Source organism: Taudactylus pleione, unplaced genomic scaffold (assembly GCF_031769625.1).
Source record: "Taudactylus pleione unplaced genomic scaffold, aTauple2 ptg000241l, whole genome shotgun sequence".
NCBI lineage: Eukaryota > Metazoa > Chordata > Amphibia > Anura > Myobatrachidae > Taudactylus > Taudactylus pleione.
Window position 1 is genome coordinate 1,442,465 of NW_028284643.1, and position 25,392 is coordinate 1,467,856.

General features: G+C 45.4%; 1 protein-coding gene across 5 annotated transcripts in view; it reads left to right on the forward strand.

The window, feature by feature from the left end:
- The window catches only part of ARHGEF17 (Rho guanine nucleotide exchange factor 17), a 284,958-nt gene that overhangs the window by 155,956 nt on the left and 103,610 nt on the right, over window positions 1–25,392 (forward strand). For all 5 annotated transcript variants that reach the window (XM_088479556.1, XM_088479554.1, XM_088479557.1 and 2 more), the window contains exon 3: window positions 24,893–24,970. In XM_088479556.1, the coding sequence (XP_088335682.1) occupies window positions 24,893–24,970 (78 nt within the window). The remainder of the gene's footprint in view (window positions 1–24,892; window positions 24,971–25,392) is intronic.

Consider the following 25,392-nt stretch of genomic DNA (forward strand, 5'->3'; position numbering starts at 1 on the left):
CGGCCAGTGGGACCCACTGTCAGAAGCAGATGATGGTCGTTGGGTGTGTATGAATGGCCATCATCTGCAGATATATCTGTGCAGTGTTTACCCACCTTAAGTTCAGGTATTTTTGCCATGAATGCCACAATAACTTGTACCAGCCGTGCCGACAGTTTGGTCATACAGTCAGCCAGCCTGGCACATTCCACAAAAGAACATTCATTACATTTAAACATAACTAGTTATCACAGTGTCCTAAAACATATCTAATTATAACAGACAATTTGTGATTATGTTTATCAACTGGGTAGACTGCATTCTCAGTGATGTCACTGGTTCCTAGTGAATGGATAGGCTGCATTTTCAGTGATGTCACTAGTTCCTAGTGAATGGATAGGCTGCATTCTCAGTGATGTCACTGGTTCCTAGTGAATGGATAGGCTGCATTCTCAGTGATGTTACTGGTTCCTTGTGATTGGTTAGGCTGCGTTCTTATTGATGTCACTGGTACTTAGTGAATGGGTAGGCTGCATTGTCAGTGATGTCACTGGTTCCTAGTGAGTGGATAGGCTGCATTGTCAGTGATGTCACTGGTTTCTAGTGAATGGACAAGCTGCATTCTTATGAATGGTTCAACATGGCTGCCTCTGCTGTGTGTAAACAGCAAGTACTTTTTAAGAATTCAACACAAGAACAGCTTAAGATCTTGATGTTTTACTTCTAATGGAATACATTTTGTGGGTATTACAAAAAAAAAAGGGGCAATGCAAAGTCGGCGTACAAAGTAAATTGCAGATTTGTAGACTCCACTTAAGAGCAGTGATATGAGAAAATTAAAGCTTTTGCATTCAAGGCTACAGCAATTCAGTAAGTGTGCCTTTAACAGGTTCTAATGCTCCAGCAATATTGTACATTTAAGGCAGTTAGGAGCTGATTTCTCTGGTACCTTATCGCCGTTCATTTTATCTTTTAACACAGCTCAATAAATAGACCCCTTGATCCTGAAATATTTTTTTTTTAAAATGTATGTCACAATTTTTCAATACTGATCAAAACCACAATAAGATGTCTTATCACATACCAGACATACTTGCCTACTCTCCCGAATTGGCCGAGAGCCTCCCGAAAATTGGCTGCCGCTCCAGGCCCCCCGGAAAGGCAGGCAAGCCTCCCGTTTCCCAGTGACCCGCCTGCCCCCTCCCGCGAATACAGTATAAACCCTGCAGCAGGGAGGGGGGGGGGCAGCGTCACGATTTGCGCTGAATCGCTTCATCTTAGCCCTGCCCCCTGCTTCACAATGCCATTTATCGCACCATTGTGTATCGGGGGCGGGATCGCGATGACGCAATTGTTGATGCGTTATTTGCCGGGCCACGCCCCCTTAAGCCTGACAGCTCCTTCCCGTAAGGAGGGATCTAAAGGTCGGCAACTCTGATATTAGATGACCTTGTTCTCATCAATATGTGTGTGTGTGTGTATATATATATATATATATATGTATATGTATATATGTGTATAGATATATATATATAGAGAGAGAGAGAGATCTATATTGCTATAATTGATTTTCAGGTATAGTAATAAGCTAAATAAAATACTATATGTACAGTCTTTTAAACAATACTCAATGCGAGGTTTCCTTAAACCTTTTCCAGTCAGTTTGTTTCTAAATTTGGCTTTTTTCTTAGTCACCCCCCTGACAAACCTGAGAGTCAGATCCAGAACACGTTTCCATGCGGCACACGGAGGAGCTATGAGGACATTTTGGTAATAAATCGGAAGTCTTACAGAAGTCTGTAGCAAATGATGTCCCAGGATCTCCTCTTCTGTGTCATTTATTTTATACCGCCCTCCGTGTCCTCTGGATAAAACAGAATGACACACGTCAAACGTTGGGGCGCAGTATTACGATATAATTGCTTGTGCTCTGTGACGCTGTACATACAAAGTCGGGAGTTATCTTTAAATGTGCTTTTTTTTAATTTTAGGGACAGATCTCCAAATTATAGTGATCGGTTCTTTGTAGGTCTGCAGAGCAGCCTCAGTGATGGCGGCTATATCTAGCAAATAGAGACGTTTGCGTTTTCGGGAGAAATTGGCTATGCCCACAAAATGGCTGCCACTTCTGTTAGTTGACTCAGACTCCTTAAAACGTTCTAGCTGGCGCTCCCAGCATATACACAGAAAACGGAGTTGCAGATGCACTATGCGATCATTGCTGTTCACATTTAAATGTATTTTGTAATTAAATATAATTTCAGAGGTAGATAGCATATCAGTGGCCAATGATACAGGCCTGCCCACCCGGACGCAGGGCACCCCAAAAGACAGCCCAGCCAAAGACCTCCCCAGGGCATCACACGAAAAAGTGAAGTGTTCTAAAGTATCAGGGGTGTAAAAGTAGCTAATAACACTTCACTGCCACTCTTTTTTTGTGTGTGATTCCCCGGAGAGGTCTTTAGCTGGGCTGTCTTTTGGGGTGCCCTGCATCCCGGATGTGAACCCCAGAGTGTTAGGGACCTGCTCAGTGAGGTGACCTTGACGTTGGTGGGCAGGCCCGTTTCATTGGCCACTGATATGCTAACTACCTCTGAAATTATATTTATTCACAAAATACATTTAAATGTGAACCGTAATGATCGCACAGTGCATCTGCAACTCCGTTTTCTGTGTATATGACTTTAAAATCTCAGTATGACGCCGCCTTTCATTACTATTAGGGTGTGCAGTCTAGAGCCCCTCCCTGACGCTCCCAGCATGTCAGGGAGACTCCCTGAAATAGTGGTGATCTCCCTGACTCCCTGAAGAGTCCAACAATCTCCCTCAGGCCGAGCCGGACCGGGCGCAGCACAGTGCTGATGTCATTACTGTCCGCCCACCACGGAGGAAGGAAACACTGGGGAGGAGAATGCAGAGGTTGTGTGATACAAGAAAATGGCCGCCACTGCCTTTATATGTGCGAACTATGTAACTACTTTGGGGCTCATTTACATTTGGATCTAAGACAATTTTCTGACATGTTTTCTCAGACAGAGAAGTGAATGCCTCTTTAGCGCCCAGCGGCGCGTAGATGTTCCTTTCACAGTCTCCCTGAAGTGCTATTCCAAAAGTAGGCCAATATGCCTTCAAATAAGTGTATCCGGGCTGTGTGACTGACTTTCATCTTAGAAAGCAGCGCACATTGTATTTTAAATATCGGGTCCTCACTGTAAACGCTTCTCTGCAAATAAAATGTGGGCCCCTCCTAGATGCTGCATGAGGTAGACTTGTAGCCTAATTTGCAGTTTGTGCTGTATGTCCGCTCCCTCCTACCCCCCCCCCCCCCCTCCTCAGAGTGACGCTTCCCTGTGTCTTCTGCAGCATTAGTAATGAACTGACTGAAGATCCATCTGTGCTTAACACATGCTTGGCAGAGCTGCTTGGCAGATTTGCCATACTGTGGCGCTCATTATCTGGGCACCAGAAAGACATTGAAGGGCAGTTTACAAATGTGACTTTTCTGTGTATTTGCGACTGTTGAGATTTGTTTGAGGTGTAACATTTAGGACGCAGCTCTTGCAGCTGAAACAAAGGATGATAATAGCATTGGAAGGAGGGAAGGTTTGAGAAAGGGTAGCGGAACGGATGCACACCTATGCGCTTACGGCGGGATGCATGACGCATCACATCTGGGATGCGATGCATTATGCCGCTCTTCGCATGCATGCTGGCGTTGGCAACCCCGCTATGCATGATGACCACCGCGAAGGACCGCTCTCTCTTGGTAAGAGCGTTCTATTGCGAATGAGGGACTTCTGTGACTATTACCCAGAAGTCCCTCTGGTGTCATTCAGCGTATCCACACACGCGCCGATTGGATCCCTCTCACAGGACTCTCCCGATAGAAGCCCGTAGGCTTCTATAGGGTAACGCCGGCAGGAAGATGGCGTTATCCACCGCATCCAAGCCTCAGAATGCATCGCACTTCGGGGCTTGGTGCATATGAGAAATCGCGTTTTCGGGGTTTGACCGCATTTCTCCCATTGATGCATCCCGCCCTTACTAATGTACTTAATAAATGCATGAAAAGCACATAAAAATTAGGAGTGATAAATGTTCCCACCACTGCAAAGCAACGCGCTCTCTGTCTCTCAAGTGTTAACGCACGATAGAATAGTATGGAAAACCTGCATATAGCTCTAAAGCCTGCGCTATTTTTAATGCATTTTTTTAGTTTTTTGCCCATTTCAGCAGCGCACGTGTGTGACTGATCCCTTCAGCTCTTACATCACTTCCATAAATGACATTATTTTCTGATTTGTTCCACCCTTTCGAAAATCAATATTCCATTTCACTCCTAAGCACTAACCGCGTGTGTGCTGAATTTGGCCCCTCAATAGCATCTCAGGAGAAGGGCAGAGGGTCTGCTCAATGTCACACCCGCCTGTCAGATGTAAGGACCGTAGCAATGTTCTGCAGAATCTGTTCTATTCTGCAGGGAATTATCTTGGCTCGTTTCTTGACCTTTTATAACCAGTTTCACCCTTTGGATTTATAAATCACCCTCAAGGTGAATTTGTTTGCACTGTCCTAAAAGTTACCCAAATCTACGTATATCCCCTAGTTCCATACAGAATGCATACAAATACATGACTGAACATGAGATATTGCTGGATATACACCAAAAATATATGATAATACTCAGGGGTCTATTTACTAAGCTGTGTTAGGAGATAAAGTGAACGGTGGTAAGGTACCAGCCAATCAGCTCCTAACTGCCATGTCACAGGCTGTGTTTGAAATTTATATTTATTCAGTCCTTTATAATTTTTCGGAGTGTATACTCATTCGTGAAGTTTGTTGTAGCTGTCGGAATCCCCTGTATAAGATTCAGACCATCCTGATATCCTCCATGGTGTATATAGAAAATAAACACATAAAGACAAGACTGTTCTTGGTAATTGTCCATATATTAAAATAGTCATGCAGGTTTATACTTTAAACCATACTTGCCAACCCTCCCTCATTGTCAGGGAGACTCCCTGAAATAGCATCAATCTCCCTGTCTCCCTGAAGAGTCCAGTAATCTCCCTCATTTCTCCTTACCCCCATTATGATACTGTTCTATAAAAGAAAACACAGAGATATATACATTCAAATGGGATCATTAGTATAATTTCCCTGCATTGGGTATAAGGCACAATGATCCCTACTGCTACAGGCATTTTCTGAGAAGTATCAGTATATTTTCATCAACAAGTAGATCTTACTAACAGCTTTGGGGCTCATTTACATGTGGATGTAAATCAATTTTATGACACGCCCCCCAGATGTAGCAGTACACGCCCAGTTTAACGCGCGCTTGAAGGTGTTGCTTTCACAATCTCCCTGAAATACTTTTTCAAAAGTAGGCAAGTATGCTTTAAACCCTACAGTAATCTCCAGGTATTATAAAGGTAGCGTGCCCCAACTCACAGTATAGCAAGTGGGAGTAATCGCTAAAAGGTATATTTTCTTCACTCATCAAGGGTCGTCTAACTGACACAAAGAGGGGGATCAGACTATAATCGATGAGTACCCTACTTACATGCAGGATTGCTTCATAAAACTCATCAAGGTTTCTTTCTGAAATTCTTCGGCTTCACCAATACACCTTAAGCTCCAATGCTCCCCATCCATGGTTCCATTCATAAATAAGGAAAATTAAACCTGTGTAAAAATGCGGTGAATTTAATATATAGTAAAAAGTTCATCAAGATACAGAAGTATAGGGCTAATTACTACAGTATGAAAAATTATGGAGAAAACGCCCTATTTAGTGAGATAATGGAGTCCGGAATTCCACCATCCACCCAAGAAAGTCACAGCTTGTAACTATAGATTAAAAAGTCCTGTTTACCAACGCGTTTCGATCCACTCCTGCAAATGTTTCTCAAGGAGTATGGGACAACCCTGGAGGGCACCTCGAATACCCTCAACAATCATTCAATTACAGATCAATCATGAATTCCCAACAAAAATCCCAACTCATGTATACACTACGTAAAAATCCCACGTTGAAAGTTGTAATACATGTCCCCGCTGCACGTGCTCTCTCCAGGCTCGGGTCGTGATGTCACTTCCTTAATATGCGTGTCCAATTTGTAAAAACCAGACTCCTCATTGGACACGCCGCTCTTGATTTCCGGTGGTAACATCTGGATGTGAACGACGTGCTTCCGGTATCAAGTGGAAAGAGAGCGCAGGAATTCTATTTCCCCGTAATTCTTAGCCTTCGGGGGTAACGCCTTTCATTTAATGACGCACTTCCGGTATCGGGTGAAATCTGAATTCTTTTGTATACCCGTTGTCATGGTTACCATCTTTGAGGCCTAATATTAAAGGGAGATCTCCTAGAATTATATGATACACAAATTAGAAACCGCACTGCGGGCTTTTGTTTGTCAAACATCATAGGTACATATAGAATAAATATAATAAACATCGAATAATGCCTACACAATATACAAACAGATAAAATATAATAAAATATCTTCATAAATGCTTTAAAAAATTATCATATATCGGTCCATCTAAAATATATATAAGAAATATAAGACAATATACAACAATATGAAAGGAGTGGAACAAGAGGAGGGGAGGTAACATTCTAGTTCTTCATAAAAAAAAACAAATTTTACTTCAAAATCTTGTTTTAGACCTACAGGTGCAAAGGTTTTATAATTTAAAATCAACTTAATTTCCTCCCTAGCAATTGGCGATCTATTATCGTTACATCTTACTTAATCATTAACGATTTTTATGCCAACATTTTGTTTTATGTCACCTGTAGATAAATTTTTAACAGTTTTAAAATGTGCAGATAACGAATGTCCAATCCCTTTCTAAAATTTTGGAGGTGTTCCCCAATCCTGGTTTTTCGATTCATCATGGTACGACCAATGTAGAACTTATCACATTCTATGGCATATACTAAGTTTTTTTGTATTACATGTTATAAAATCTTGTATTTTGCGTTCCTTCCCATTAAAATCCACAGTGGTAATTTTTTTCTCATTCTGCCATTTCTTTATATTTCTGCATCCCAGGCATAAGCTGCACCTATAGAAACCCACAGGATTTGTGGTAACTGTGTTCTGTTTAGGTACCAAATGTGCGTTTTGAGGTACGCTGCCTTTTTATACATATGTATGGGTTTGGATGGGATAACCTTTCCCAAAATGGGGTCCCTCTGCAGTATAGACCAGTGCTTTTTGAATATTTTCTCTATTTATGTTGGGAATTGAAATCTGAAAAGAATGCCCATTGAAATTTTTCATGCTTTGCGTGCTTGGGTTTAGATTTCAGTAGTTCATTCCGATCCATTTCTTCTGCTGATTTTAAACCTCTCATTATCCCCTCGTCTTTATATACACTCTTTAGGAAAGCTTTATTCATTCTGTCTGCTTGATCTTTGAAAACCTCTAGATTGGTGCAGTTCTTTCTCACCCTTTTAAATTGACCACCTGGTATTGAAGTTAACCATTGTTTATGGTGCAACTATTTGCATGAATGTAAGAAAGGGAGACTGTTGGCTTTTGGTAGGTTTTTGTCATCAAGCTCCCTTCTTCCAAGTATATTGTCTAAAAAATTAATTGTCTCCATATGGATGTCAAAGGTAAAATGAATGCCTCGATTATTAGTGTTCAGGGCTAGGCAGAATGTAATGGTCTTTCCCCTTTCCAAATAAAAAAAAGATATCATCTATATATTTAGACCAGAGCACTAGGTTTGCCCCATGGGGGTTGTTTGTTCCAAATGAGTTCCTTCTCCTATGCCCCCATGAAAATGTTTGCACAACTTGGGGCAAACCTAGTGCCCATTCCAGTCCCGATTATTTGCAAATAAAATTGCTCCTTAAAAATAAAATAACTATGCCTTAAAATGAAAATAATTCCTTGCATTAAAAATTCCTGTAGTCCCGAGTCCATAGTGGATCTCTGTAGGGTGGATCTGATGTCCTACACACCTTGTACATGTCTAATTATAGTGTAAAGTGAACTTACGTCAGCAATTATCATGATATGGGGGCCTATTCATCAACACCAAACTAACGGTTTTAAGAACTTTTTCCTTAATTACCGTTTTTTTTTATTCATTAACACACTTAGGGGGAGATTTAATAAAGCTTGGAGAGAGATAAAATTGGAGATAAATAGCACCAACCAATCAGCTCCTGTCACTGGAGCTGATTGGTTGGTGCTATTTATCTCCAATTTTATCTCCCTCCAAGCTTTATTAAATCTCCCCCTTAACACAGGAGATATCACAGATATCTCCTGGTTAAGTAAGCCTGCGTTTATTTCCACACTCCCCATACTTTAGCAGATTAGTACATTAGTATGGGGATATGGAAATTAGGCTATTCATCAAATTACAAAAATTATGTATTTTCAGAATTTGATGGTGTTACTATCTGCCACTCTGAGGTGGTGTACAGCCCCCGATAGTGTACACAAGCTTCCGTCTACACTGCAGCTTGTGTAGGAAAGGGAGAATACTTACCTGATTTCAGCATGAGCAGGTCTCCTCTCCGGCTCCCACTTCCGGCTGCGTCCTCCGGGTCTCCCCTCCGGCTCCGTCCTCCGGCTGCGTCGTGCGGGTCTCCCCTCTGGCTCTGTCCTCCAGATCCGGCTTGTGTGTTCTGCCCGCCGCTGCATGCTGCTGCTGTCGGGAAACGTCTCCCCGGTATACCCTGGTGGCACTTATAAGTGCTTCTTCAATTGTTAAGATTACTTATAAGTGCCACCAGGGAATAGAGGCGAGACGCTTCCCGTCAGCAGCAGTGGCGGGCAGAGCATAGATTAGTATTGTGAAAAAAATGTAATAAATTATATTCATTTAGCGCAGCTGTAATCAGTCCTGCGAATGCGCTGCCTCTCCGAATAGAAGTGGCGCATGCACAGCACTGGTTCCAGCTGCGGTAAGGTAGGAACAGGCAGGGAAAGTATGTATTTTCCTAAAAGCTGTAATCGCAAAAATGACAGCTTTTCGGAATAGTTATGGAGAGGAGGAATGATGAATCCTCAGGTAATTAGGTAGAACTCCATGCCAGTTCTAAACCTAATTACCTCCATATAATCTTTAGTAATGATGAATAGGCCCCTTAGTCACTCTCCCATTGTAAACCATTGAATTTGTTGAAAAGATCTTTAGTGTCTTTAAGGTGCGATTTATTTAAAAGAACCAATGGTTGGAGGTGAAAGTCTATGAACTCGGACAAATTAGCTGTTATGGAATTAATGCCCGATACACAACAGAGTTGATCCAGGTACTTTAGTATTTTTGGTAATACATATATGACCGGTACTGTGGGTTTGTCTATTACAAAGAATTTTGATTCTTTAATTGTCAACGTTCCATTTTCTACGTATTTATCAACGAGGGCCTTAAGTTCCTTCATAAATATTTCCGTGAGGTTCCTTCTAAGTTTTTATTTTTTTATATGTATTTGAATCGTTGAGTTGTCTAATGACCTCATTCTCATAGTCCATGACATCAAGGAGGACAACTCCACCCCCCTTGTCGGCGGGTTTAATAATCAATTACATAATTTCACTTAGTTGTTTCAATGCCATCCTCTTCCCATAGTTGAGGTTATACTTAACTTTTTTGGTTCTCAATTCTTTAAGGTCCTCAAGTACTTTGGAGAAGGTGTCCATAAAGTTGCCCTTCAGATGGGATGGGAAGTAGGTGGATCTAGGCTTGAGCGCGGATCTGGATCCATCCTCTGTATTACCCAAACCCTCATCCCCGTCCTTTGTTAGAATTTTTTTTTTGCACTGTCTGCGTTTTTATATATTTTTTGCATGTCAATAACAAAAGGCAAATTCATTCATTTTGGTAGACGGTGCATATTTCAAACCTTTGTCTAAAACCAATCTTTCATTATGACTAAAGGCCCCCATACACATAGCGATTCCGATGCCCGACATATTGGGCGCTCCCCACACACAGAGCGATCTGTTGCCCGATATGCCGGCCCCCCTCCCCCCACCACATAGCACTGCATGGGATCGTCCGTCGATTCTCCAGATCTCTTGTGCAGACAGAAAGACCTGGAGGAGCGACAGACGACCCCACAAGAGCACGCACTGGTCGATATCATACCCACATACGGAACGATATAGCGGTGATTATCGTTCCAATTTGTCGGATCTGTGGGTCTCATTCAGACCCGCTCGCGAGCGCAGGACGCTCGCAAGCGGGTCGATGGTACCCAAATGCGCATGCGCACGACGGAGGGAGCTCCGGCGTGCGCATGTGTGAGACCCGGCTAGCGACGGGGTAGCCGTCGCTTCGGGTCTCGCACCAATGGGGGCGTGCTGTCGATGTTGATTGACAGCACGCCCCCTTTGGTGGGCGTGGCTGCCAGACGGAGGCGTTCCCATGGGAACGCCTACCGTCTGGGTCCGGCCCCACTGACATCACTAGTGATGTCAGTGGGAGTGATTTTGGCTCTGATAGAGCCAAAATCACTCCAGGGCTTGCGGCAGCGAGACCCTACCGCAGGGTCTCCGTCGCAAGCCCGATGGTCGCGATAGTCTTGACCATCGCGACCATCATCATGGACGCTCGCATAAGCTGTGGGTGGTAACCCACAGCTATGCGAGCGTCCATAAGGCCGCTCCAAGTTGAGGTAGGAGGGCCCTAATTCAGAGCTCTGAATCAGGCCCTGTGTTTTTACCCCAAAATATGGATTTTGTACTTATTTTCTCCTGCCTTTGGGTGGAGAAACTTTTTACGCCTGTTTTTGCCTATGGAGTTTTCAATTGGGCGAAAACGTCCTGGAATTGAATAGGGCGAAACTTCGGAAACACATGAAAACTGCAGTTTTCGCCGTTCGCGGATTTTCGCCTCTGATTGAGTACAGGCCTATGACAGAACAGAGTGGGTATTCCGATTTCCTGTGCAGTCTCCTGTAAAGGTGCCCTCTAATCTCGGTGTTGTTTCACCTGCTAATATGGGATCACCTTTCTTTATCCATCATTAGAAACCTCTTCTCATACTCTCTGTCCTACTTGTGAGTTAGACCCTCCCTCCGATACTGTCCAGCAATACACCGGTTTGTCGGTTAATAAATCAAGTTTTTATCAGATATTTGCCACATTTAATACCTTTTGAAAGTTTGGCTCCTTTTCTTATTTTCAGGTCCATTTATCGTCAGCCTGCTTTCTGCGTTTGCAAAACACACCCATAAATGCCGCTCTGCTGCCCTTCCATTTTCTTAATGTGTCACATTTCATAATCTGTGTAGCTTGATTGTATGTATTTAAAGCAGCAATTCCCTTTTTTTTTTCTTTAAATAAGTTATGTACTTTTTAACCATACATCAGATAGTCCTCGTTCTTACCTATCTTTCTACAAATCACTTTAAAAACCTCCCTGAAGGGCAAGCAAAAATGCCTGCCAGACAGCCATTCAGTCAGTCTGTTATACAGGTACAGCTTTCATCATGTCGTATTGTGAGAAAGAGTCGGAGGGGGATGTCACAGTGCAGACAGAGCTCAGAGGGTCGTTCCAAAGCCTCTCTGCCCACTACTATATCATGGGCCATGTGACTGACTGCCATGGTAATCACAAATCCACATGGAAATTATGCAGTAATATAAATCATTAATAGCAGCCTGAAGCTAAAATAGAAATAAATACATAAAACAAGGGAAATTATAAATATTGTAAGTATTGTTCACATCATATTACGCAATGCTGTGCAGAGAGTATGTAAATCCCTACCTCAATGGAGCTTACAGTCTGGCGGTGATTCAGTAGTGGGCAGAATTGCAAAGCTGCACGCAAGCAGCTTTGCAAATCCGTCCTTGCAATTATGTTAATGCAGCGAGAGGCGTCACACCTCCTGTATGTATTAATGATCCGAGCTGGGTCCATACGCAGCATTGGATCATCCGCGTGGACCCTGGCCGGCTGAAAGACCATGGGGTCATGCAGGCCAGCCATCGCAGATGAGAGATAGAGGCCAGGAAATATCTGTCAGCCAACGGAGATCCTGGACCCCCCCCCCAACACGCCTCCGTTTTGTGAAACGGAGGCCATCACCACCTCCAATCGGCGGCAGACTGTCAATCACTGACAGTCTGCTGCCGCTCTGTGTGCGAACACGGAACATGCAGGACCCCTACTGCACATGAGCAGTACACAGTGTTGGACTGAGGCATGAAAGGCCCACCGGGGAAGGCACTGGTAGGGGCACAAGCTTAAGGGGTGTGGCCAGCCACCACAGAGGCTTGGCCAATCATTATAAAGGATATAGCCAGCAGACAACATGGATACTACAGTGCACGGTCTGTTCATCCATGTTTCTGCTCTACCAAAGGAATGGTATTGTTTTACCGGTGGCTGTTTAGCCGTTGGTACAAATCCCGACAGGGAGAGCCCGGCAGGACAGAATGCCGACAGCGCAGGTAAGTTAGTCTAACCCTCCCTTCACCCCCCCCAACCCTAACCCGCCTTTAGGGGTGCCTAACCCTAACCTCCCCCCGTTAGTGCCTAAACCTAACCCCACTCCCTAAACCTAACCCTCCCGGAGGGGTCCCTACACCTAACCCCCCATTCCCCTAGTCTAACCCTAACCTTCCCAGGGGGGGGGCACCCCTAAGTCCCCCCAGGGTGCCCTAAACCTAACCCTCCCGTCCCCGTGGGTAAGTAGAACGGGCACCCGGACTTACCTCGATCGGTCCCGCGTCGTTCTACTTTCCGGCGGCCGGTCATATAACTATATCCCCTCGTTGACCATAGAATAATTTAGTTTGTGCTGATGGGTAATGTGTGTGCTTCCTCCTCTGTTCTGTATCATGTCACTCGGGTAAGCAGGAGAGATGGTTGATCTCGCTACTAATTAGAATTGTCAGAGTTGTAATTATGTTTCTATGACGGTATATGATGCAGAGCCTGCACAGTGACGGGTGAGACCACTGCCAGCTAGGAAGATCAGCCCTTATCGTGTGTGTTTACATTGTAAGGGGCCTATTTGTTATGCCTTAAATCATGCTGCACTGGCTGTTTTGCTGCATGATTAAGGCAAATCGCAGTAACAGGGCTATGTAACAATTGCCTAGCCCAGGAGATATTAGAGATATCCTGTTTTGTGCAAACTAATGCAGAATATCTCAGTCCCCATAATTCTCAGTGGGGACTGCCTGTGGAGCGATTTATCTACCTCTGTAAGATGTAGCTTGCTAGCAATGCCCCAGCACTGCCGTGCCCACAGTATGACAGAAATACCAACGTAGATGCTCACGTAGCTTAGCGACTATTTGCAACTGCGCTTGCGCTAAAAAAAAAAAAAAACCCTATGGCGTACATGAGTTACACAGAGTGCATGCACAAAGGTGCTTTGCGATCACACCAGATGGGATCAGAAAGGTGGGGGGAAAGTGATTGGCGATCCTGGGCGGTGGCTAGTAGTGCATGCAAAAATGGAAGTGTCGCTGGCGTATTATAGGAGCATCGCGGCGGCGTCCACAAATGCAAAGATGCTACCATAGGAGGCGGTGGTCAGACGGAGACACTGCTCCTGCCCTAGGGCAAGTGTCGATGGTAGCATATAAGGACGCAGCAATCAGTGTTACAGCGGGCACAGGCGCTATAAGCGAGCGTCTCAGTCCTTGCACATTCAGCCGTATGGATGTACTCAAGGGAAAGCATTTGTAGGCCATTTGCATAAAGTTGGAAATGGGCGACGTCCAATACACGCTGCTGCGTTTGCTTTTGCGTGCAACTCAGAATCATGCCCTTTATGCCAGCAGTGCCCACATCATACCAGCAAGTACATGACATCAGGGCCACATTATGCTGCCAGGTGCACCAGGAATGCGTAGTAGGACGTGATTACAGTGTGATGGCATTGCCCACAGTATGGCAGCAGTGCCTCATTGTAGTACAAACGTCAGCAGCATGACCAGCCAGTATTATGACGCTTCGCGCCATCTTTTCCACGTCTCCCGTACCCTCTGGATTCCTGGAATAATTGTAGCTGTCAGACATGAATCCAAAGCAGCATCTGACATTGGTGGCGGTCCCTATAGGGCGCAGAGCGTTAGGGGTCAGTTTACTAAAGTGAGAGTTTTTAGAAGTGATTTTTTTGAAGAGATGTTGCCCATAGCAACCAATCAGATTCTACTTAACATTTAACTAGCACCTTCTAGAAGATAATAGCTAGAATCTCATTGGTTGCTATGGGCAACATCTCTTTTAAAACTCTCACTTTAGTAAATTTACCCGTCTGTTAGGTGTGTGCAGTGAGGGGGCGAACTTTGGTCAGAGCGTTCGGCTCTGAATCAGGCCCAGAGTGTTCGCTCTGAATCAGTGCCCTCCTCCATGAAAATGGAGCGGCCTCCTGGCCGCTCGCATAGCTGTGGGTGACCACCCACAGCATATGCGAGCGTCCATGATGATGTTCGCTATGGTCTTGACCATCGTGACCATCGGGCTTGCGACGGAGACCCTGCGGTAGGGTCTCGTTGCCGCAAGCCCTAGAGTGATTTTGGCTCTATCAGAGCCAAAATCACTCCCACTGACATCACTAGTGATGTCAGTGGGGCCGGCTTCAGACGGTAGGCGTTCCCATGGGAACGCCTCCCTCTGGCAGGCACGCCCCCGGCACGCCCACCAAAGGGGGCGTGCTGTCAATCAACATCGACAGCACGCCCCCTTTGGTGAGAGACCCGGAGCGATGGAGAGCCCGTCGCTCGCCGGGTCTCGCGCATGCGCACGACGGAGCTCCCTCCGTCGTGCACATGCGCAGTGGGGGAACATTGACCCGCTCGCGAGCGTGTCTGAATGACCCCTTTTGATCCTGGGACAGCTCTCAGGACATGAAGAGCCCAGGAATGAGCAGGAAATAGCTTTACCTGTCCCAGGAGACTGGGGACCATTGTTAGGCATGATATCGAAGCTGACCTGTCCCTTACACACAGCGGAGGCAGCCATGTTCTGACCCAATTTCTTCTGAGTGCCCTGGGAACTAGAGACATTACTGCCACAAAGTCACTGAGGTTGATATTTTCTTATGCCTCTCTCCTGTCTATCCCAAAACAGTTTCTGTTCCTAATTCTGTATTTTTAAATGTGTCAGATTTTCAGAAATATTCTCGTATCTGTGAACATGTAAAATTCCTAATTGGGCCTCACCTGATTGTGTGTACTGTGCGGTTGTAGAGCCCTCCCTCTCCTAAAATCTGAATCAGGCCTGCAGGGACATCACAAAGCATTGTAAGCCTGCTATCAGAACCAGGGGCCTGGTTCAGCAAGGATCTCTATTGCGACTACGCACGCAGACGGACAATTGTTGCGTTCTGCGGATGCATTGCAGTACGTGTGTGTGAACCCTCCACTGCGATCGGGACTGCGATCGCAGTGACTACGCAGACCCATCGCAGAGTGATTGACAGGAAGTATAATTTGATGGTGGTAACGGGGGAGTGGTCGGCGAAATGAAGACGTACCAGTGCGTTTGGGGGCGTGCATAAATTAGCTACTGCGATGCCATACGCAGCGTGGGCTTTCAGTGCGTGCGCTGAGGTTAGTAATTCCTGAATAAGGTCAGACCTTGTGTAAGTGCGCGTGAGGCTGCGATGGTACTCCATGGTTACCGATGGTGTTGCAGACTTGCTAAGTATTGCGGATGTGTGTATGGTAAGGTGGACGTCCTCATGTTAGACTGCATACAGGCATTGCAATTGCAATCATTAGCATATCTTTGCAGCGAGACTGCGTGCATAATCGCTATTGCGATCGCAATAGCGATCCTTGCTGAATTAGGCCCAAAGGCAGGTGATGGTTGCAATGCAGTTATGAAACTGAATAGAAAAATCATCGCCATCGGATCAGAAACATTGATGACTGCCAACTATCGGTTTCTGATGGCCGTCCCTACCTTGCTATTGGTATATATTTGCATTAAATGTTTGGAAACATTGGTTATATTGGGGGTGATTCTGAGACAGATGCACTGCTGAGATGGCAACCTAACGATCCAGGTTTTAAGGATATCCATGTTTGGATAACCATGCTTAATTGGTACCACAGTCAATTTGATTAAACCATCTGTGCTCAAACATGGTTATCCTTAAAACCTGGACTTTGGTGCCTTTGAGGCCCAAGTTGGTTCTAAGCCTTGGAAATGTGCTGGGTGTTCCTAGGAGGTGGCTAATCAGAGATACGCCATCTTATGGGCGTGTTCATGGGCGTATCACTGTAAGTCTTGCGCACTCGGACGCACAATCGCTCACATTGGGGGGCATACACTGATGGAGACTCTGCACCTAGCATGTAGCTGCTGTAAGTTTTGGTGGTGCGTCTGATGGCTGCGTCTTAACACACACCAAGCGGTATTTGAGTATCTAATGATGCTTTAAGTGGGTGTCTCAGTCCTTGGACATTCGGTTATACACCAGGGGAGGGCTTCTAGCGGCACTTGCAAACAGTCACAGAAACTAACGGCGTTGCATGCGACTCAGAATCCGCCCAATTGCGTCAACTGTTTGCACATTTGTGTAATAAGTAGAGAGGTATCTGCTAAAGCTGGGTACACACTGATAGATACTGTATATCGCCCCGTTCCATTGAACGTTCCGGGGACGCTTGTGAACGTTTATACAGACACTTTCATGGCTGCTCGGAAGCAATTCTCCTCCTATTATTATTTCCTGATTTCCTTCCCGTACTTCTTACTGTAGCAGCAGGAATTCCTGAATGACCTTGTAATAAAATAACAATCTCCCAACGGAAAAATGAATGAAGAATGCCTCGTCTATAAACGTTCAGCCGTCAGCGATAGTTCATTGGATGTTAAAGTTAAGGTGCCCATCCACTAGACGATTAAGTTGAACGATAACAATCGTTCATAAATCGTTTGCAAATTGTTTGCAAAAATGACCAGCGATGCGCGTGCCCGCTGGTGGTTTAGACATCTATCATCATAAAAACATGCTGGACAACCTGACGATAACGTCAGGCTCAGCATGTTTGCAGATGATGGATGAGCCTGTACTGAACGACTGCTCGCTCAGTGCAGGCTCATCACAGACTGACAAACGACTGCACGATTACAATGTCATAATCGGGCAGTCGTTTTCATGTCTGCTAGTGGATGGGCACCTTTACTGGAATACCAAAATCCATAGCGGACAATTTATAACTTCCCCCTTCAACCGTAATCCGCTCTTACCTTTATCATTTCTTATCACCAACCTAAGAGTAAATAGCAGCTTACACTATCACCTTACAGTAGGGATCGAAACCCAGCCTGCCTAATGCACATGTGCCATGAGTACGCGCCAAAACATAGCCTAGGGGCTACTATGGCTGACGCCGTGGTGTAAGTTATTGGGGCCAAGCTCTGAACAGCTAAGCTTTTCGGAGATTGGTAAATTGCCCATTTTCACAGCCCTAATGCTATGCATCAATCTTCCAAAAAAGGCCGTACATCACTCACACCCCAGCACAACAGCATTACATTACTCTGTGACTTTCAGCAACACTATCGTCGCGGTTGAGGTGGGAGTTTGGGAACGCCTTTTTATAAAGCATTGCAATTGCTACTATAGTGTTTTGTATTTCCAGTCCATAAAAAAACATTTTTTAATAATTTTTTATAACTTTTTTTTTTTTTTTAAAGGATTTATTTTATTTTCAATTTAATATTACAGACGAATAATAACATTGAGAAATTAATCTTTTGACCAAAAACCACCCCGTGGTTAACTTCACCTGTACTATTTGGGATCAGTGTACCTGTACATTTAAACTTCTCTCAATTCGCTCCCCATTGATTCCTCTATGGGACAATCCATTGTTTCACCCTGGAATTTCTAAGATTCTCTCTAAACCCTGGTTTACTAGAGGTATAAGATTTGTGGTGGATGTTGTGAAAGATGGCACCTGGATGAGTCTAGGGGGCCTATTCATCAACACTACAATAACGGTTTTAAGGACATTTTCCTTACTTACCATTTTTTTAGTATTCACTAACACACTTAACACAGGAGACATCACTGATATCTCCTGGTTAAGGGGCCTATTCATCAACACTAAAATAACGTTTTTAAGAATATTTTCCTTAAATAACGTTATTTTGGTATTCATGTAGCCACTTAGCACAGGAGATATCACAGATATCTCCTTGCTAAGTTCCCCTGCGTTAATTTTCACACTCCCCATACATTAGTACATTAGTATAGGTACATTAGTACATTAGTATGGGTACATTAGTACATTAGTATGGGGATGTGGAAATTGTGGTATTCATCAAATTCTGAAAATTATAAATTTTCGGAATTTGATGCAGTTACTATTCGCCACTGTGAGGTGGCGAATAGCAGGTGAAACTTACCTGTATCCGCGTGTGCAGGTCCCCCGACGAGTCCCTCCGGCGCTCTGCTCCGTCCTCAGGCTCCGGAGGCTGGTCGGACATGTGTGCTCCCCAGCAGAGCACAAGAAAGTTTAGTAAAAAAAAAAAAAGGGTTTTTTTTTTCTAATCTGTCATGTGGTCTGCTGGGAAACCACATGACAGACCAGCAGGACGGAGCCGGAGGCTGCTGCGCGGACAGGTAAGTCGGGGGGGGGGGGGGGAAGGTGAGCGGAGGGGGGTGGGGGGGATCGGGGGGGGTACGAAACTTAACGCATCTGTAGGCAGTGCAGCGCATGCGCTGGTTTTACAGATGTAACAGCGCATGCGGAGCACTGTTTCCAGACGCGATAAGGTAGTGTAGAGAGGGAAAAGTATCTATTTCCCGAAAAGCTGTCATCGCAAAAATGACAGCTTTTCAGAATAGATACTTATGGAGAGGTGGAATGATGAATTCCACCTATAATTAGCTAGAACTCCATGAGAGTTCTAAAGCTAATTATCTCCAGAGATTTTTTACGTTTAATGAATAGGCCCCTAAGTCCGCCTGTGTTCATTTCCACACTCCCCATACATTAGTACATTAGTATGGGGATATGGAAATTATGCTATTCATCAAATTCCGAAAATTATGTATCTCTGGAATTTGATGGTGTTACTATACGTCACTCTCAGGTGGCATATAGTGGCTTTTACTTATTTGCTGTCAGCTGGGCAGGTCTTCCGCCGGCTCCTTCCGTCACTCCTCGTCCACGGCTGCTGCTCTGTGTTCTCCCGGCAGAACACAGTAAAGTTTGTGAACCTAACAGCACGTGCACAGCACAGATTCCAGCTGCGGTAAGGTAGGTACAGGCATAGAAAAGTATCTATTTCCTGAAAAGCTGTCATTGCAAAAATGACGGCTTTTCGGAATAGATAGTGATGGGGAGGAGGAATGATGAATTCCTCCGGTAATGAGGTAGAACTCCATGCGAGTTATAAACCTAATTATCTCCATCGATATTTTAGTTATGATGAATTTCAAATGTAAATGTTTTCGCTTCTCTTCAGCTGAAGCAGTTTGTGACATCACTAAACCGTTCTGTGCAACCGAATCGGTTTGAACGACTATATGTATGAATAATCCCCTCATAACCGGGTTGATTTCATCCCTGTATGCTTTACTATTACATACTACAGATCCCCCCATTCCCAAATACAAGTCGCAATGGGAGTGTTATCTTGGGACTTCCCCAGAAAAAAAACTCTTGGTCCATAATTAGAGAGAGGATTTCCTAATCATCAGTACTGCATGTACTGTAGTTAAGGGAAATGCTTAGAAGATGTATTTCCGTTGGTATATGGTTCCTGCTAGATTGAATAGAATATTTAATTCAACATCTTTGATCAGTTGGAGAAGTTGTGGAGATACAGGGACCTTTATCCATACCTGCTGGACATGTCCAAAGATAGTGGTTTATTGGGGTACACTGGCGACCCTAATAAGTAAATTAACTAATTCTACAATTACTAGAGAACCTTGGTCCTTCCTTTTAGGACTACTTATTGCATGTTTGGATAAACTAACAGATACATTAGTTTCTAAGATTTTTAATGTAGCCCCGTTGCCTTATAGCTTCTTTGGAAACATTTTGTCCCTCCCCCTTTTCAGACGGTTATCAACAAGACTTGGCATTTAGCTGTTATGGAAAATATAATAGCCTACCTTCTTAATAAATCACTTAGGGGCCTATTCATCAAACGATAAATGGCCCGGTACCCATAGGGAAACGCTAGTTTCCGTATATTTGTTACCCGGCCATTCATCATCAGGGGTACGATAGGACCCCCTTGGTATTCAGCAAACTACGAAAACTGAAAGTTTTCGGAGTTTGCTGCCGAGAACAAGTGTCATCTTCAGACGGCGCTTGCTCTGGGATCCCTGCTCCTTCCTATGGGAAGGAGTTCCGGGGATGCAAAGAGGGACCCGAGTGGATCCCTCCACCGCCTCCTCACTACCTCCCCGGCGGCTAAGCATGCATAGCCGAGACAACGGGGAGGAGGTAAGTAACGCAGCTACATCTGTAGCTGCGATACTAACCGACTGGACTGCTACTTTTCGGAGCAGTTGTCCCCTCACCGGAGCAATGATGAATTGCTCCAGTGTAATCTATCCCCAGCTGCAAGTTCAATACTTCATCATCGGAGGCCATAAGGCCCCTTAGTTTTATCCGGAAGCCTTGGTTTGCCCTGAATCAGTCCTACACTACCAGCACTGTGTCGAGGAACATTGTGGATCTTTTGCATTAATTCCATATCTTTTTCATAGATATTACTTGATACATATATAAATGGTTATGTTATTCATGAATATTCATGTTATTTCTCTTCTATTTAACCCCGGGCAAGTCCCCCTCCCCTCCCCCCCCCAATCCTTTTTATTTAGTTATATTCCAATTTTGATATCTTTCAATATATGAATTTTTTTTTTATCTAACACTGTTCATATTTTCAGATATTATTTTTGTTTTTGTTATAAATGAGATTTATCTTCTGTAATCTCCTCTTTGTTTTTTTTTGGTCAAAATATGAACTTCTCAATGTTATTATCCAGCCCATATTGTAATATGTGCCTGGTTTCATGTGCATTTTACTTATTGGGCAATAATTAACTTCATATGAGACATTTGGGATAGTTCAATTTGACAGCGGCCCTTGTCATCCTCACCGTTCTGCTAAATGTCATTTACTTTTGATGGATACCTGTAGGTAGTGTTCATTCTAGCACCCTGCGCCTGTCACCACCCGTGCAGTTCCTCTTTCCTGCCTGGGGTATCGCTCTCTGCTCTGGTGCTTCTAGCACACTCAGACGATGCAGCTAACTGCTGAGATACAGGCCAGAGTGTGCTAGAAGCACCAGAGCAGAGAGCGACACCCCAGGCAGGAAAGAGGAACTGCCAGGGTTGTGACAGGTGCAGGGTGCTAGAATGAACACTACCTGTAGGACAAGTTATTGTCATTCCTTTTTCTCTGGTGGAGAGAGGCCGACTGACTTCCATCATGACCAGGGCTTATAATAGTAGACAGAGGATGACTTCACCAATAGTGCCCACTTGTGGCCATCTCCCCCCTTCGTCATTAGCCAACATGCCCTCAATAGATTTTCAGAAGGTCGTTGTCAGACATAATGGCCGGTTTTAGGGGTCTAGTTACTAAGCAGTGTTAGGAGACAGAGTGAAAAGTGATAAGAAAGTGATAAGGTGCCAGCCAATCAGCTCCCAACCGTCATTTTTCAAACACAGCCTGTGAGATGACAGTTGGGAGCTGATTGGCTGGTACCTTATCACTTTTCACTCTGTCTCCCTAACACTGCTTAGTAAATAGACCCCTTAGGCTACTAATGTGGCCATATTGGGCCAGTTACACCGTAGTGATACCATAGTGGGCGTGACCAGAATAAGCGCTGCTCATATTGGTACCAGTTAAAAAGGATATTAGAGATAAGTGGAGTAAGAGATATAAGTGACCGCCGAGCGCTCAGCAGCCAGAGGGAGACTTGCAGACTTATCCGAGAAAAGAGGGATCTATAATCTTCGTTTTGTGGAGACGGAAGACCCTTTGTTTGGAGTTCTGGTGGCTGATTTCTAGTATCTCCTTATTATACTCATGGTGAATATTGTTGATATTGGCGCAGTTAGTCCTCCGTAATTAGAAATAAGCCTTTCTCATTTGTGTAGCGAAGGGAATAATGCAGATTTATAGTAAATGAGCATAATATGAGCTATGATGGTCACATCATTGCGTCGGCACCGATCCCCTTGAGGTAAAGCCACAATTTTTTACACTTTTGGGGCAGGGACATGATGACGCGATTCGCCTTCACCCCCCCCCCTGCCCCTGTCCCCTTCATGCGAGTAGTGGCCGGGATCCGGGAAGGTTATCTACTCTTGCGGGATTTGGGAAAACTCATCTATAATTAAGAGTCTGCCGGACATTCCTCTGCAGTCTCATGACTAATTCATGTATTTATTTGTATTCGTAGATGTATAGTCTTCATTCTAGCACCCTGCACCTGTCACAACCTGCGTCGTGTGTCAGTGACCTGCGTCCTTGTGTGTCAGTGACCTGCGTCCTTGTGTGTCAGTGACCTGCGTCCTTGTGTGTCAGTGACCTGCGTCCTTGTGTGTCAGTGACCTGCGTCCTTGTGTGTGAGTGACCTGCGTCCTTGTGTGTCAGTGACCTGCGTCCTCTGTGTGTCATTGACCTGGCTGTGTCCTTGTGTGTCAGTGACCTGCGTCCTTGTGTGTCAGTGACCTGCGTCCTTGTGTGTCAGTGACCTGCGTCCTTGTGTGTCAGTGACCTGCGTCCTTGTGTGTCAGTGACCTGCGTCCTTGTGTGTCAGTGACCTGCGTCCTTGTGTGTCAGTGACCTGTGTCCTTGTGTGTCAGTGACCTGCGTCCTCGTGTGTCAGTGACCTGCGTCCTTGTGTGTCAGTGACCTGCGTCCTTGTGTGTCAGTGACCTGGCTGTGTCCTTGTGTGTCAGTGACCTGCGTCCTTGTGTGTCAGTGACCTGCGTCCTTGTGTGTCAGTGACCTGTGTCCTTGTGTGTCAGTGACCTGTGTCCTTGTGTCAGTGACCTGTGTCCTTGTGTGTCAGTGACCTGCGTCCTTGTGTGTGAGTGACCTGCGTCCTTGTGTGTGAGTGACCTGCGTCCTTGTGTGTCAGTGACCTGCGTCCTTGTGTGTCAGTGACCTGCGTCCTTGTGTGTCAGTGACCTGCGTCCTTGTGTGTCAGTGACCTGGCTGTGTCCTTGTGTGTCAGTGACCTGTGTCCTTGTGTGTCAGTGACCTGTGTCCTTGTGTGTCAGTGACCTGCGTCCTTGTGTGTCAGTGACCTGCGTCCTCGTGTGTCAGTGACCTGCGTCCTCGTGTGTCAGTGACCTGCATCCTCGTGTGTCAGTGACCTGGCTGTGTCCTTGTGTGTCAGTGACCTGGCTGTGTCCTTGTGTGTCAGTGACCTGCGTCCTTGTGTGTCAGTGACCTGTGTCCTTGTGTGTCAGTGACTTGGCTGTGTCCTTGTGTGTCAGTGACCTGCGTCCTCGTGTGTCAGTGACCTGCGTCCTCGTGTGTCAGTGACCTGCGTCCTTGTGTGTCAGTGACCTGTGTCTGTGAGTGACAATGACATTTGTCCTTTAGGGACCTACCCTCAGAGGTTACCTGGGCGCGGTGGGTAGGCCCATAACCATGGCCATGATTATGCCGAAACCTCTTATTATTGCAAAATTCTATTGCAAAACGTATTATTAAAATATAATGAATAATGTTGGAGTTGTGCATCTGTAATTCTTTTTTGTATGTTTGCAACAATAGTCTCCACAGGTAACACCTCCCATTATATATATTTTCAGGGTGTGTGGTCTAGGGCCCCATTTCCACATATTTGTCCTTGTGTGACAGTGACCTGTGTCTTTGAGTGTCGGTGACCTGTGTCTGTGAGTGACAGTGACCTGTGTCTGTGAGTGACGGTGACCTGTGTCTGTGAGTGACGGTGACCTGTGTCTGTGAGTGACGGTGACCTGTGTCTGTGAGTGACAGTGACCTGTGTCTGTGAGTGACAGTGACCTGTGTCTGTGAGTGACGGTGACCTGTGTCTGTGAGTGACGGTGACCTGTGTCTGTGAGTGACGGTGACCGGTGTCTGTGAGTGACGGTGACCTGTATCTGTGAGTGACGGTGACCTGTGTCTGTGAGTGACGGTGACCGGTGTCTGTGAGTGACGGTGACCGGTGTCTGTGAGTGACGGTGACCTGTGCCTGTGAGTGACGGTGACCTGTGCCTGTGAGTGACGGTGACCGGTGCCTGTGAGTGACGGTGACCTGTGTCTGTGAGTGACGGTGACCGGTGTCTGTGAGTGACGGTGACCGGTGCCTGTGAGTGACGGTGACCTGTGTCTGTGAGTGACGGTGACCTGTGTCTGTGAGTGACGGTGACCTGTGTCTGTGAGTGACGGTGGCCTGTGCCTGTGAGTGACGGTGACCGGTGCCTGTGAGTGACGGTGACCGGTGTCTGTGAGTGACTGTGACCTGTGTCTGTGAGTGACGGTGACCTGTGCCTGTGAGTGACGGTGACCGGTGTCTGTGAGTGACGGTGACCGGTGTCTGTGAGTGACGGTGACCTGTGTCTGTGAGTGACGGTGACCTGTGTCTGTGAGTGACAGTGACCTGTGATTGACGGTGTTCTGAAGTGACAATGAACTGAGTGGAGGTCACTTCCCCCTCAGTTTATTATCATTAATGGCATAAATGAATCGTGAGGAGGGAATCTAGGTGCACGGCAGGTGAGTCTGTGTTTTGCAATTCCCATGGTAAAGGGATTATGGGGGGACTATTCTTACACAGGCCCAAAACAGGCCTGCTAACATGCCTGCGTGTTATAATGTCAGCGAATGGCCATCTTGATGTCTGTATTTGCAATAATGAAACTCTCGCCTTGATTGACCTCACTCCCTTCCCATCATGCATCTATTATATAATGTCTTTCTTTTGCAGGACATGAGAAAACATGTCTTCCTGACTCTTCTGGACACCGAGCAATCCTACGTGGAGTCCCTGCGCACTCTAATGGAGGTAGGGTACCCTCTGTCGCTGCACGCTGACTGTCCTGTATTGTGTCTTTATAATGTATGACGCTCTTTGTGATATGTTGCATATGCCGCATGTGGAAATGTGTAATGACAGCTGTAGTGCCCCCTGCAGGCTGTACTGCTGTGCCGTTGCCTCTAATTCTTAAAAAGGCTGGTGTAATAGTAGTAATATTAATTATAAAGCTATTTTATGCTACAGCGCAGGCAGTGACGTAACACCTGTAAACCAAACTACATTATTAGACAAAAATGATGGTGGAATTTTAAGGGAGCTGCTGACGGAGGCCCGCCACACGTGATTAAAATGGCTGCCACGGCGCAGAAGAGATTAACCCTCATGCCGCGGCACCATTTTTAAAAGGACCTTTAGGCGCAGTGAGCCACGTACTGCGAATGTATACGTAA